The 15225-nt window shown below is 40.3% G+C and overlaps 1 protein-coding gene across 7 annotated transcripts in view; it reads left to right on the forward strand.

Annotated features, from left to right (window-relative positions):
* Nebl (nebulette) overlaps positions 1–15225 on the forward strand; it is a 352705-nt gene that overhangs the window by 242125 nt on the left and 95355 nt on the right. For 6 of the 7 annotated variants that reach the window (XM_057787023.1, XM_057787026.1, XM_057787027.1 and 3 more), the window contains 2 exons: positions 7991–8095; positions 10501–10611. The exons of the other annotated variant lie outside the window; for it this stretch is intronic. In XM_057787023.1, the coding sequence (XP_057643006.1) occupies positions 7991–8095; positions 10501–10611 (216 nt within the window). The remainder of the gene's footprint in view (positions 1–7990; positions 8096–10500; positions 10612–15225) is intronic. 7 annotated transcript variants of the gene reach the window in all.

The following is a 15225-nucleotide window of genomic DNA, read 5'->3' on the forward strand; positions in this document are numbered from 1 at the left end:
GCGGGGCTGCGTCCCCGGCACCCAGCCGCCCGCAAGGCTAGCTTATGCCCCGAAATAATTACACGGAAACTGTATTCTTTTAATCGCTGCCTGGCCCATTAGTTCCAGCCTCTTATTGGCTAGCTCTTATATATTGATCTAACCCATTTCTAATATTCTGTGTAGTACCACGAGCTGGCTTACCAGGAAAGATCTTAACCTGCGTCTGTCTGGAGTGGGAGAATCATGGCGACTCTTTGACTCAGCTTCTTTCTCCCAGCATCCTGTTCTGTCTACTCCACCCACCTAAGGGCTGGCCTATAAATGGGCCAAGGCAGTTTCTTTATTAAATGAAAGTAACTTCTCCATCAGGAAGGACCCCCAAGTGAATGATTTTCAAAATGGAAGACCTTCTTCTAAATGAATGAAGCTTAATTTTTTGAGGATCTTTCAAAATTTCTGTCAAATGCAATATTTTTCTAAATCATGAATATGCTTGTACTTTTAATTGCACCTAACATTTTTTTGCAATATAGGGTGTGTGTGTATGTGTGTGTGTTAATGGAACTGCACATTAAAAACCCTGGTTCGCATGATAATATGAATGGATAGGAACATTTTGTTGTGATTTTTGTTTCTCGGAACTGAAGCTAGTTTATATGGTATTCCAAGGATACCCTAGAGTTATTTAATGTAAACATGTGAACATACATTTTAAGTACATAAGTAGAATTCTAAATGCATAAGAAGACTGTTTCTCACTAGGAATGAGAACCTCCCCCACCATGTCCTCATAAACAATATAAGAGAATTGCTGACAGAAAAAAACATGGAGTTCTATAAAATGAAGTGTTTTTGTGCCTGCATTCTGGAGTGAGTAAAAAACTGACTGCATATGTTGTCTTTAATATGCAAAGTTTGTTTCCTGGTCAGTAGGGTAGTTTATTGGCCAATTCTCCAAGACCAACTTGCCTGAGTCAAATCAGCAATAAATAACCATGGAAATGTTAGTATAACGTTTGTAATTCTAAGATGAAATGTACATGGGAAATACTGCATCTATTCTTTACATTACTGTGATGACTGCATAGATGCTAGCTACTCTAAGCCACTCCATATGCAACTTTTACATCCATTTGACCATGTTTGATAGTCAGCGGAAACGCGCACACTTCTCCCCTATTCCTGACATGATGTGACGTACTTAAATTGTAAAGTAACATTTATTTGTGCTATTGCTTAGTAATAACCATAAGTTACTTAACACATGTGAAAATTCTTTGTAAATGGTACTAATAAGAAAGTGACAATGACAGCAATGACCTTGACACCAGTGGCAGTTAAGACTTATGGGCCGGGTGTTGTAAATTGTGCGGTTGGGTCTCCTATTTTCCCCCATCTTAGAAGCAAGGGGGTGGAGGCACATAGAGATTAAAACACGGAGGTGAACACGAAGCCCTTTCTCTTTGCTCTGCTGTTATTTCTCATCCTGGATACCCATGTAAAGCTTATTACCATCTCTCATGCTAGCCTTAGTAACAGCAAAGTCATTATTTAAAACCCAGCTCTGGTGGCGGTGCCTCTTCCACCTTTGCTGTTTTTACTAAGTGCAATTATTGCTGGACTGTAGCTTTAATTAGGTAGGTGATTTATTGTTTTGGGGTAGGATGACTTATTGACGATGTCAGAGCCTTCTAGCAGGAGACACAGTGCTTTTTTTTTTTTTTTTTTTTTTTATCAATTTGTGAGTGCAGACTCCATGCCGCTCCTCTCCCCTTTAGGTGAAATCAAACACAAGGGAGAGATTTGTGCTTATTATAGATTTATGTTTCACGGCAAAATGTCTGTGCTACTTAAATATTTAGAACACAATTATTGTCCCTTAAGTTGCGCCTGGATTGTGCTGATGTCCTATTTCACCACAGAATTCTGCATTTTGTAAGATACCCAGTCTGGGATTTTTACATGATTAATAAAGATTCTGAAAAATTATACTAATTTCCAGAATAAAGATTAAAGGAAGGGTTTACCCAATCATTTTAAAACCAGATGGTCAGGGCTGAGGATATGGTTGAACACCACTGTGTCTGTCTAGTACTTGAAAGTCCCTCAACTGCAAAATAAATAAGTAAATAAACAAGCAAACAAACAAATCAATAGTGTGCTAAATTTAGTGTTTATGTTGCTAGAAGTTATAGTTAAGTATCACTAAGTAAATGTTAATCGTTCTTATTCAAAGTCATTAATATTTTTATGGAGAAGAAGTCACCTTACATCTGCAATTACTTTTCTTTTGAATCAATACAATTTCTAAATTTGAAATTTGATCTCCTCTATATAGTTGCATAGCTAGCTGGTTGTCTAGAATGTAGCACTCACAGAGTTAAAATTATACATACATACATATATATATATATATATGTTTTATCACGCCAAATTAGGCTTAAGCATATATTGTATAGTGTTTCTAATTATGCAGGGCTAGATTGGTCCCTCACATTTAACCTAGGACACCACTCTCCAGCCATCATAAAATAAGAACCTTCAGATGATTTGGTGGGACTTTATAACCCATTGTGTCCTGGAGGGGCATCTGTGTTTTCTTGCGGCTTTTTTTTCTTTTTTTTCTTTTTGGATTTTTCGAGACAGGGTTTCTCCGTAGCTTTTGGTTCCTGTCCTGGAACTAGCTCTTGTAGACCAGGCTGGCCTCAAACTCACAGAGATCCACCTGCCTCTGCCTCCCAAGTGCTGGGATTAAAGGCTTGCGCCACCACCGCCCGGCACGGCTTCCTATTTTTTGAGGGCAATCTTATTTTGCGATGTTACTGAGTGAGTTTGCATGGTGTTTGCTGATGTAGCAGAGCCATGCACCGTAAAGTGTGTAGAAACCCTTATATGCTGGGGATCCAGTCACTCAGCTGGCAAGTTCCCTGGGATGGAAACAAGATCAGGGTGACTTTCAAGTCTTGGCCATTTTGATAGCTTTTCTCCTTGGCGCATGCGTGCCACGCATTCCACGCACACATCCCGATAGCTTTCCTTTTGGCGCATGCATGCTAGGCATTCCACACACACTTTCATCTTGTTACGCACAGCACGCCTCTGTGTAAGATGTATGTGTCCTAACCCACAGTGCGAACTGGAAATTGAGTGACAGTCCCAGACTCGCGCCTAGCACTGGTGGGTTCAAGGTTCAAGTGGAGCGAGCAGTCACCTTCTGGTCTGCTTCAGTTCCGACACTGGTCTGGGGGCCATGGGTTTCTTTGCACAGGGTTCTTTCATATGTCCCCTTTGGGCCAATTTCTCTTTGGGTTTCTTCTAGCCTCATGCATCTTCACAGCAGTATCACAATCAGAACCATGTCCTGCAGTCTAGCTGAGGGTTGCCCGGGACTGTGAGTGAAATGACATTTAGTTCCGCTCCCGGTGCTCCTCATAATTCCGTTTAGAGTTCCGTGGACCTGTGTACAGCAGTCATCTTCAGTCCTGTTTCTGACCTGTGGCTGATAGCTTAGGCCTGGTGTCTTTTATAGGAGTTCGAATGATTGTAAGCTTCTGAGGGACGGCATTCCTCATCCTTTGAGAGTGTCCTAGACTCATTTCTTGAGCTTGCCATTTCACTCTGAGAGAGAGGGTGGTGGTTCTTGGAAGCCCTGGAGACAGTGCTATATCTAGTCTATATCTAGACAGGATGGAGAAATGTTAAGTGAGACGGGCTTGAGGGGTCGGTCAGTCCTGGGAGGCTGCACTGCGTGACCCTCCACAGAGAGAAATGTCAGGTTTTCACATCAAGTGACTTCTTTTGGGAGTCTGTCTAAAGCATTTTTCTTTCCTGTCCCCATCACCCCTCTCCTTTCTTTCTAGTTTTTTTCTTCTTTTCTTGTCTTTCTCATCTAGTTTCTGCTTTGCATTTGAACTGCCCACATCATGGAGTTTCCCCAGTACAGCTCACGTCTCTGCCCTGAAGGATGTTTAGCCTCCCAGCAGCCTCTTTGTTTTCCTTTTAAGTCTACAACACTTTCTGTTTCCCTAACTAAATTCTCTGGTAGTTGATCTTGGTTTTCAAACACCTCATCAATTCTCCATATCAATTAGATTTGTCTTCTAGATCGGGTACCTAGAATCGTGGATCTAGCAACTTTCAGACAGGTAGGCTTAACAAAAAAATACTGGGCAAAAAGAATCCTTGGTAGATTTCATTTAAGTGAGGCAGAATGAGCCTTGTGTAGACCAAATTAGGCTTCAGTCTAATTCAATATGCAGCCTAATACAATATTTTATTTCAAAGATTGCAGGGTATTCACCTGCATGAGAGTGGGGACAAATTTTTCAGACAAATAAACTTGTTTGCTGTGGACAAATCCTTCCAGTGCTGAAGACATTAAATCCCATGGCCGCTCCTCCAGAGAAAGCCCAGACTGTATTAGAAAACCTGGGAGAGTGACCTTGGTTATGACCTTCCCGGTCACAAGCTGTGATCAGACTGTAGCTCTTTCTCTCAAGGCTTACATTCAACGGATGTAATTTCATTTGTGCAAAGACTTTCTAGATAAGCATGCATGTAAAGAAATAGTCACAAACAGTTCCACATCTGTCATCCACTGTGAGCCATTAGCTAATCTTGCACTCATCAAAACAGCCATGGGCAGGAACTGGAAGCAACTCTGCACTAATTTCCCCCTAATTTTAGTGGCAACATTGTGGGAAAAGCCAAGGGGTAAAGTGAATGTTTGGGACATCTTATTGACCATGAAACCATCAACCATCAACTTTGCCTACTTTTGTCTTTAATTTGAAAATAAGCTGGACTGTGTGTTTTCTATGAGACAGAGGGTGGCAAGTTATAGCAAGAGCTTAATGCAGGGGATGTTGTGTTTTCTCCAATATAAAGTTTGGTGTAGGTGGTTCCATCTCCATACAGTAGCCATTCTCATTCTCCCTGGTTCCTTGTCTCCTGTTCTGCCCTCATCAGTGTTCTGGCTTATCACCTAATGGCATCATTGCTGCTGTCCTTGTGACGGGGGGGGGGGGGGGGGGGGGGGGGGGGGGGGGGGGAGACAGAATCATAATCATGCCATGTCAGGGGACTGTGCAGAGCTCCTCCTGTCTGCCCAGAATGTTAGGAGCTCTCCTGGGAAGGTTGCATTGAGTTTCTTGTCATGGACCTATTGTTTCTTTGTCCCGACACCCTCCCTGGTTGATCAGGGGCCAAAGAAAATGGTACAACTGTGCCTTGTTCAGACCAGTTCATCCTTTGGGATTGAGGTTGAGTTCCATTCAGGTATGTGTGTTAGGAGTAAAGGGGTATGGTTGGGAATCTCACCAATATAGATGGAGCCAATCTTATATTATTTCCTGTAGACAAGATTATAAATGGTCATCCATTTGGTGATCTATATCTGAATGAAACTTTGTATGGTTGACTGATATTGTTATCATCTGTTTATTACTTCCTATCACACCAGCATAGGAATATTACAAATATGTAATAGAGTTAATTGTTTAAAAGCGTACAAACATTTACTTATTAATATAAATATAGAATTCATTAGGAATTGTATGCAAACTCTTTGGAAATTATACACACAAACTCATTAGAAACCCAGACCCGCCGGGCGGTGGTGGCGCACGCCTTTAATCCCAGCACTCGGGAGGCAGAGGCAGGAGGATCTCCGGGAGTTTGAGGCCAGCCTGGTCTACAAGAGCTAGTTCCGGGACAGACATCAAAGCTACGGAGAAACCCTGTCTCGAAAAACCAAAAAAAGAAAAAAAAAAAAAAAAAAAAAAGAAAAAGAAACCTAGACCCAATCACAGTTTGTGTGTGTATATCTCTGTGTTTGTTTGTGTGTGTATCTCTGTGTGTGTGAGTGACTTGTAGTATATTTTATAAGATGAATAGCAATAGGCAAATTACGTTAAGTTTTCAAATGCAACTTGAATTTAAAGGTGCAAATGCATCCAACTTTTACTAAAGATCAAAGAAGGTCATGAAGCCTCACAGTCAAGGCTGAACTATTTGCCTGCGGAACAAAGGAAGTAAATACTTCACCCTTATCCCTGGGGCCTGTCCTCAGCATCTAGCCCCTGTCAGGCTCTATCAGAGGCCCTCTAGTCATAAGCACATACCACTGTGGTGAAGAATGTGATCCTGATGGGAAGATGGTGGCAGAAGATAAAAATAATGAGCCAAACTTAAGCCTAATGATAGGCTATTTTTTTCTCACACTTAATTATATAACAGGGATACTTTTTTCCCCTATGATCAAAATAGCCTGGTATTTATCATCCTGCCATTAACGATTTAATTACTAGTGACCGAGGAGAGAGATTTGCAGGAACCTTAAATTATGACTAATCTTTGAGAAGAAAAAATGTAATTTAGTGCTCAGATAAGATAAATATGTTTTCATGTTGATTTCATGAATAAAGCAAGTGTTTAATATGGTAGACATTAATATCTATGAGACACAGCAGTGAAATACAGAATTTTGAAATTACTTACTGTATTTGTATGTTTCCACCACAGGTCAGGTATGGCCCCTCAAATCAGATTTGCATATGGGAAAATCTCCATGGAATGTTAGTCCATTACATCAATATTAATCATGCCCTCTTAAGAGCTGGGGAGTGGGTACAAGGAAACATCACATCTGAATTCTAATTAGGAAAACCATATAATTTATCATGTGAATTGAGACATTTTTCCAGCATAGGTATTTATAGTCTTGTGTAGATAAACATGACTTTATTACAAAAAGATATAAATTTCAGCAAATTACTTCCATCCTCATGAATTCTTTGAAATCTGCCCCAACCAATTTTTAGATCGTGCAGCAATTAACATAACAGGAAGACGCTGATGACCCTTCTCCATATTTCCTGATACTTTTTGAGCTTGTGTATCATGTGGAATATAACCCCCACAGAAGAATAATTCTGCTTCTCCCGAAGAAGCTGCAAGTGATTTAATTTTAGCAGTGAATTTGAGAAAACTGAGCATGCTCAGCTAAGCCCCTTGAAGACTTTCTCTGGTGGATCTGCCCACTCTTAGCACAGTGATATTCTGGAATGATCTGTATCTCCTGCATTCTTGGCAGGGATGGATGGGAGGGAGACAAAAGGTGCTGATAAATTGGGGAAGTCAGATTTTAGGGACTTAATTAGTAATAGTTTAATCTCCTTATCTGCTCCAACCTGTAAAGGTAACGATCCTAAAAGTAACGTTCATTTGTTTAGTTTCTTCCCCAGCAACTCAATATTTCCATCTTTTCTGAGAATTTATTGTTTCCTACCTTGGGGTAGACAGCTGTCTCAAGCCACAGACTGTGGCTAATATGGCCAGGTTTGATCTGTGTGTGTGTGTGTGTGTGGTGTGGTGTGTGGTGTGTGTGTGGTGTGTGTGTGTGTGTGTGTGTGTGTGTGAGAGAGAGAGAGAGAGAGAGAGAGAGAGAGAGAGAGAAAGAGAGAGAGAGAATATCTGTGAGTGATGTATATGTGTACATTTGTGTGTGTAAGTGTAGGTAGGTGTGTGTCATTGCACGTTTGTGGAAGTCAGAGGACAAGGTTGACTATGGGTCATTCCACCTTGATTTTAGGAAAGGTCTTCCCTTAACCCACCCTCTGGTTCATGAGCTCCTGGGGATTCTGTCCTCTCTGCCTTCCTTGCAGGAGTGCTGGAGTTGCAGATGCTTGAGCCACTTTTCTGGCTTTTACCTAGGTTCTGGAGATTTGAGTTCTGATCCCCACACTTGCCGAACAAGACCCTTCACCCACTGAGTCTCTTCCCTAGGCCCCCAGCATTGAGACTTAATGGTGACTGATGCTTTCATATTGAAAGCACAAATCCCCCTCACAGTGTCTCATCGCCTGTACAGCCATGGACCAGATACCTTGATTTGATTATTTTATTCCAGTCTTTACTTCATCAAGTAGACGTGAGTAGTTTAACTTTCTGTTAAGAGAAGTTACTACACTTGGTTCTTTCTCCTTGTGTTAATTATTCTCTTTTTCAGATCCATTATAAAGGAGAGTATAACAAGTCCAAGGACAAGTGCACCTTTGTGACTGATACTCCTATGCTAAACCATGTAAAAAATATTGGTGCTTTTATTTCTGAGGTAAGGTCTGAAAAGCTGTCAAATGGATTATGGCTTATATTATATTTTAGTGATAACTAGACACTAGGAGGACTGTGATATTGGATAACAGGAACTCAGACAATTAGGTACAATAAATGTGTTTCTGTGTTATATTATTATAAAAATATATTTTTATATTATATTAAAGTTGGAGAATAATTTTGAATGAAACACTTAATACTGGTCATATCTAAATTATTTAACTATGAACCAAGTTACTATGTGTACATTGATTTTACTATAGTTCACTGGTGTATGTTTATACAGTATATGTGTATTTTGACTGTAGTTATGCTTTATGTAGAATTACTCTTGAAAATAAATATTTTTATTCATGTAGGAGAAAATTCTGGTGGCATGGCTAATTTTAGAATTATCAAGTTATTCATTTCATAATGGACATATTTTGCGGGTAGATAATTGAATGCCATATTGGAAGTAAGTAAATTTGTCAGCTAAATCCATCAAGCATGCCATCTTGGATAAATAATTTTAAATGAACTCTTTTTGAGTGGGCTAAGACTCAGCTGGAGAGAGTAATGTTTAGGAAGGCAGAGCGAAGGAAACACTCTATTTCCAGCTGAAAAGCCGCACAGCCTCTCCTGCGAGCGTTCATTTCTACAGTCCACAGTGGATCCCGAAGCACCGTGTCATAATCTCTAGGCTGAGGATTTGCATTAGTCTGTGAATGGTCTTGAAAAAGAGAACGAATAATGCACATTGCAAATGACTGACCTCTAGTGTTTTGCAAGCTGTGTTGGAAAGAGATAAATGTGCCACGCTCGGGATTATCTAGTAATGTGGAACAATTTTGAGAAAACTAGTCCATTTTCTGTCATTATTACCAGCATCTTTAGCTGGGGGACAAAAGGCCTATGAAGGATAGGCTCCATCAATCAACACCCAAAGCAACTCTGACTGGGAGGTTTACTGAGGTCTCATCCACAGAGCAGGAAGAAACGTGATTTTTCCCTTGTGTTAGCTACATTATTTATCATGTAGAGAGAAATTCTTGGTGTTCTCAATTTATGATTGATTAATTTTCTTGAAGGAGCTAACTGCAGAGAAAAAATTACAAGTGGTGACCTATCGCATTCTCTAAAAGCAAATTTTCCCAAGAGGAAATGGTGACTGGCTGTTTGTCTTCTCAAGTAATGTTAGAGCTTGTTTATCATCAGTGCAGGCTAAAGACACACACACACAGACGCAGACACACAACACATGCACAAACATACACACACAAACACACAGAGACACAAACACATGCACAAACATGCACACACACACAAACTCTCTCACACCCACAGCCACACAGAAATGCACACAAACACACAGAGACATACACATGCAGACACACATAGCACATACAAAAACACAAGTACAAACACATGCACAATCACACATGTGCACAAACATACAGAGACACACACAGACAGACAGACACACACACACACACACACTCACAGGTAAATGAGCCTCCACCTTCCACTGTGGCCAAAGAAAGCCAAGGTTTTAATAAAGACCACTTGCCTATAGTTATTATTATTATTGTTATTTAATTATGTAAGTTTAGAGGATTTAATGACAATTCCATACATTTACACTTCTATTGTTATTATTATTTAATTGTATAAGTTTAGAGGATTTAATCTGATAATTCCATACATTGGTACAGTGTATTTTGATAAGAACCAGATAGTTAGCTTTTTTTCTCTCCTACAAACAATTTTTCATTATCAGACAGAAAAATATTGTACATCCTTCTGAACTGAGTGTGATGTTTCAATAGGTCCTGAGCAAATCAAGGAAATTAATGTTTCTTTCTCTTTGTCCTTATTTTGAGTCTGCAGCCTTTGTCTCCCCTCTTCAGTTTTTCACAAAATAAAAAATAATTTGTTGTGAACTATGGCCACCCTGCAGTTCTGTAGAACATAGGAACACATTCATTGTACCTAATTGTCTGAGTTCCTGTTATCCAACATCACAGCCCTCTCAGGGTCTAGTTATCACTATTGTTTGCCTCTAGGTTCTAGACAGTAAATTCTAATGACTTGTATTTTGTGGCTAGAAGGTCTCATTGTTCCTAGACCATTTGTTCACTGGCCAAACACGTGGTACTCTCAACTCACAGACTTCAGAAATACACAGATCGAAACACAGACTTCCCCCATCCTTTCATATCACAGTTAAAGCTCTTGCCACAATACACTGGATTTATTTTTATCTTTCAGAATGTGCCCATCAGATTAACTGACATAAATTTAATAGCCTGCAGGTTTTTAAACCAATCATGTTTCTAACTCAAGCTTTCTTTTATATTCATAGTAGCAGAGAAAAAAGCGAATGCTTATACATATATATGTTTTTCTTTTTTTCCATCTTAGGCAAAATACAAAGGAACCATTAAGGCGGATCTTTCCAACTGTCTGTATAAGCATATGCCGGCCACTATTGACAGTGTCTTTGCAAGAGAAGTATCCCAGCTTCAGAGTGAGGTGTGACTCAAATCTGTAACCTTACAGAAGTTATTTGGTATTTGGCATTTATGAGCATTGTTTTTCTTGGTTATCAAATACTAAATGGAACCGGAAGCAACTGGTCTGTACTGCTAATTATCACAGGTGGAATGGCAGATAATGAAGGGAACCTCAGTATCAGGTCTGCCGGCCACGTCTTTGCTTCTCCGTGGCCCACTCCTTGTCCTTCAAAGAGCTGATTCCAGTATCATTCAGACAGTTTCATGATGAGATTTTGATAGCTACTTCAAGTAAATCTCTTATTTAATGTATGGTCCCTAAGCCAAGAACATTTCAGTAGAGTTTATAAAGTCAGGGAAACAAGTGACGGTTGGATTTGGGGCATGCGCAGGCTCACGCTCCCTTCCTAGACCAGTGTTCCGCCGTATTCTGTTCTGTGGCATGTGTTTTCCTTGCAGGAGATCTACAGCCGGTACCTAGGGCTGCCATCAGGTGAAAGTAGCCGTTTCCATGATTCTAAGTTGAAGAAAAATGGAGGGACTGTCCTCGTGAAAACTCCCTTTGAGTTCAGGAGTGGGAGGGGGTTTCCCTTAGAGGGGATTGGCAGCTAAGGCATTCTGAATGTCCTCCATTTCTTGAATTTCTTGCTACAGAATTTCAAACTAGAATATTTTGATGTTTTCTGGCTCATCGCTTTCTTCATTTCCCAATCTGATGATGAATGGTGGTGATGATAATGGTGATGGTGATGATGACAATAGTGGTTTTATCTTCTTCTGTCTGTCCTTCTAAGCTGGAAGAGCCTCATCAGACTCATTTCCTGCTCTACTTGGAGCAGTCCCTCACACATATGGACTATGAATTCAGTTGGCTATGTTGGTTTCCTTCCTAAGGATAGGCTCTCTTCTGTATATTATGTGCTCTTCATGTGTAGTGTAAGTTTGTATCACACACATGTGCTAGCTGGGCCAGGTGGTGTTCTATGTGCTTTCCACTTTTGTACATTTGTTCCTCCCAACAACTCCACCAGGTATTCCCATTATAGGGTTTTAGAAACAAGCACAGAGAGGGTTAGTAGCTTTCTCTGTGCCACACATCCAGTAGAAACCAGAGCCAGACCACCAACAGGTACCTAATCACCTTCAAGGTCTGAGTCCTCAGCACATGCTGCACCTCATCTCTCCTCCAATGTCTACTGCTTGCTTTCTTATCAATTAATATACTTCTGTGTTAGAAAATACTTTGAGATAGGCTCAAATGTAACCCAGGTTGACCCCCTCACTCACTATATAGCTTGAGGAGAACTTGAATTCATGATTTTCTCAGATCGGCCTCTCAAATGTTAGTATTATGAAACCATGTGCCATGTGCCTTAATACAGCAAATTCACTTTTCTTCTTTAGATTCTTTTTATCTTTAAGAAGAAGGTGATTTGGATTTCAAATAATTTCCAAATGGATTACTCTGGGAAAATACTAAGCATAGAACTCTTCTTAGGACATCTTTAAGTAATTCATTATTATAAATGTAAGCACGCACTGTGTTCCCAGTTGAGCAGTGAGTCTATCTCAGCTATGCAAGACTAGTCTAAAAATATATGATGGTGAGATTCTGCATGGCTGACTGTGACGAGTGTGTCCTTTGCTTGCCCTGCCAACATCTGGTCACTTAGCTATTTGTTGATGACATGGGCTGCTTAACAAAGCATGTAATTACAACACAACATTTGATGTGGGACAAGTAACAATTATACAAGAAAGAGAAGGAATGCACTCTTATGTTTGCGCTTATGAAGTGACAGTTTGGGATATGCGCTGGATAGTTTTATGTCAACTAAATACATGCTAAAGCTTTCTGAGAGGACAACATCTCAGTGGAGAAAATGCTTTCATAAGATGGGGATGTAAGCAAGCTCATAGGGTATTTTCCTAATTAGTGATTGATGGGGGAGGGTCTGGCTCTTTGTGGGTGGGACCATCCTGGGCTGGTGGTCCTAGTTTCTATAAGAAAGCAGGCCGAGCGAGTCATGGGGAGCAAGCCTGTAAGTAACACTCCTCCATGGCCTCTACATCAGCTCCTGCTTTTACGTTCATGCCCTGTTTGAGTTCTTGTCCTGAACAGTGCTGTGGAAATGTAAGACAGATAAACCCTTTTCTTCCCAAGTTGCTTTGGTCATGGTGTTTCATAGCAGCAACAAAAACTCAAACTAAGACAGGATACTTGAACTCTATTTTTTTTTTTTAAGTAGAAGAGTTTTCTCGCCTTCTTAGTAAGCTTATGGCACATCAAACCTTATAACGCAGCACTTAACATTAAAAATAATTCACGGAAAATATTTTAGAATTTGTCATATTTTTGTTAGGATAATTTACCATGTACATTTTTACCATGTTCTCCTATCATAGATAACATACGGACACCTGTATTCGGCATAAGTTATGAATACGTCCCCTGTGATAAATTTCTGACTGCTCTAAGGGAAAGCTCTGATTCCCCATAAGCCTTGTTTCAAAGGCTGACACAACGTAATAATGTTTCTTTATATATACACATGTATCCATATTATTACTGTTAAGATACTGATTCTGAATTTACCTGGAAGTAAAAGGCAAGAAAGCCTTTTACTCGTATTACTGCGAGTGTCTGTGTGTAGTTCTGATATCCTTAGACTTGAAACAGCAAGTGCCTCGCTGATTACTTTTATGTCCCACTGCCTCCTAGCTCTTCAACAAACTCTTTTCTGAAATCAAGCTGCATATACTCTTGAACACTGAACCCCAAGATTGTCGGTTTGCCAGACTGTGCTATAAAGAAAACAAAATGCCTGCAGTATATTTGAGTTTGGAATCTGCTATAAGGAACTTGAGAAAAAAGCACATTCAGAATGCCTTATATGTTGGCTCTCTTTAAGGGAGAAGTTTCCCTACACTTCTGAAGTCAAAATGAGTCTACACGGCAAGAGCTCTGCTGCATATTTGGGGCTCAGACTCACTAGAACAGCTGCTTCCACCTGGTCTCTGGCTTGCGATAGGGTCACACTTCCTTACAGAACATGCTTGGGAGGAAGACTTTCGAGAAAACGAGTCCTAATACTTATAGGAGACCTTTTTTGAGCTATATATAAACAAAGATCCTAAACAAACCCAAGAAGAGAATGGAATGGAGTGTGCTGTAAATCGGTAGGGTTCTTGCCTGCACGGCTGTTTCCAGGCAAGGGCGAATACCCCTGCATCATGGAAGTCATGTAGGTAACTCTGGCTCTGGCACTGAGCAGGCTGGTGGGAGTGTATGTTTGTGTCAGCAATAGCCGTAAGTTTCTGTGTCTGCAGTTCATAGCTCCCTGTTGTATGGAACTACAGTACATTCACTTGAATGGTACCTTAAAAGTAGACTGTATGTCAAACATACACAGGGCGGGGGCAGGGAGGGCAAACCGACTAGAAGTAAAACTAAGCATTTTCCCATAATCCCAGCACTCAGGAGAGAAATTAGGAGGACCAACATTCAAGATCATCCTGGCAATATAGTGAGTTTTAGGCCAGCCTGGGGCACATAGCATCCTAATTTTAAAAAATCTACTATCAAGTGAAATACATGAAATAAATGCCAATATCTTACCAGACACACATACTGTGTAGACTATGTGAAACTGTTAGCAGTGTGCTCTGATTTGACGGTGCAGCTCCACAGAGCGCCGAGGGTTCTCGAATGGGGAGGAAATGGTTTGAAGTAAGTGAAACATTACACAATGACAGATCCTTTAAAAATTGAATTTATCAGAAAAACTACCAGCTTGGCATCATCGACATCATTTCCATTAGCTATTTAAAGGGAGAAAATTGCTGTGATAAATTAAAGCTCAGCTGCCTCCTACTTGACGCAAGCTCAGTTTTAGAGTTCTGCTCAGTAGCAGCTGTAAACGAAACGACTATTTGAAAGCCGAAAGTAGAAAATTATGCAGCCTCTCTAAGAAAGAGAACTTTTTCAAACTGTCCTGGGTGAGTCACCATTTCTATGATAACTCATGAAATGATTGGCTGCATGCCTTAGGTTTATGAAGTCACAAGGGTGGTATTCGTCTAAAATGCAGAATATAAATGTTTTTCATGGTTTTAGTGACTTGGCCACCCATTAAACTCTCCCTTCCTTTAGAGGTGCGATATAAAACATAAGTAATTGTGATGATGGGCAGTCAACCTGTGTGGAGTTTTCTCATGTAACTAATTGCTGAGAATGTAAAGATGTTCATCATAATTACATATCTTTCCGAGTAAACACACTGTAGCGAGACGAATCACACCTGGACCTTATGAAGTGCTGCATGCGAGTCTTGGGAATCAACCACATGTACAGGATTGGTTACAGGAACCTGAGTGCATAGGATCGAATCAGACTTAAGTATGTTAATTATCAGAAATTCCCACACAGGCAGCAAAAGGAAAATGACCTAGAGATGTGTTAATATCATCTGGCAGTGGGAAAACGATAACTAGGATTTAATTATATAATTCTCATGAGATTGAGTCAGATCATTTCAGGCACCTTAGGAAGGAGGTAGATTAATTGGGAGTTGGATCTTGGGAGCCCCTGGGGAAGTACAGAAGTCCAGCCCTTTAGTCCATGTGGACGTGT

The sequence above is a fragment of the Chionomys nivalis genome, chromosome 13, assembly GCF_950005125.1.
Source record: "Chionomys nivalis chromosome 13, mChiNiv1.1, whole genome shotgun sequence".
Taxonomy (NCBI): Eukaryota; Metazoa; Chordata; class Mammalia; order Rodentia; family Cricetidae; genus Chionomys; species Chionomys nivalis.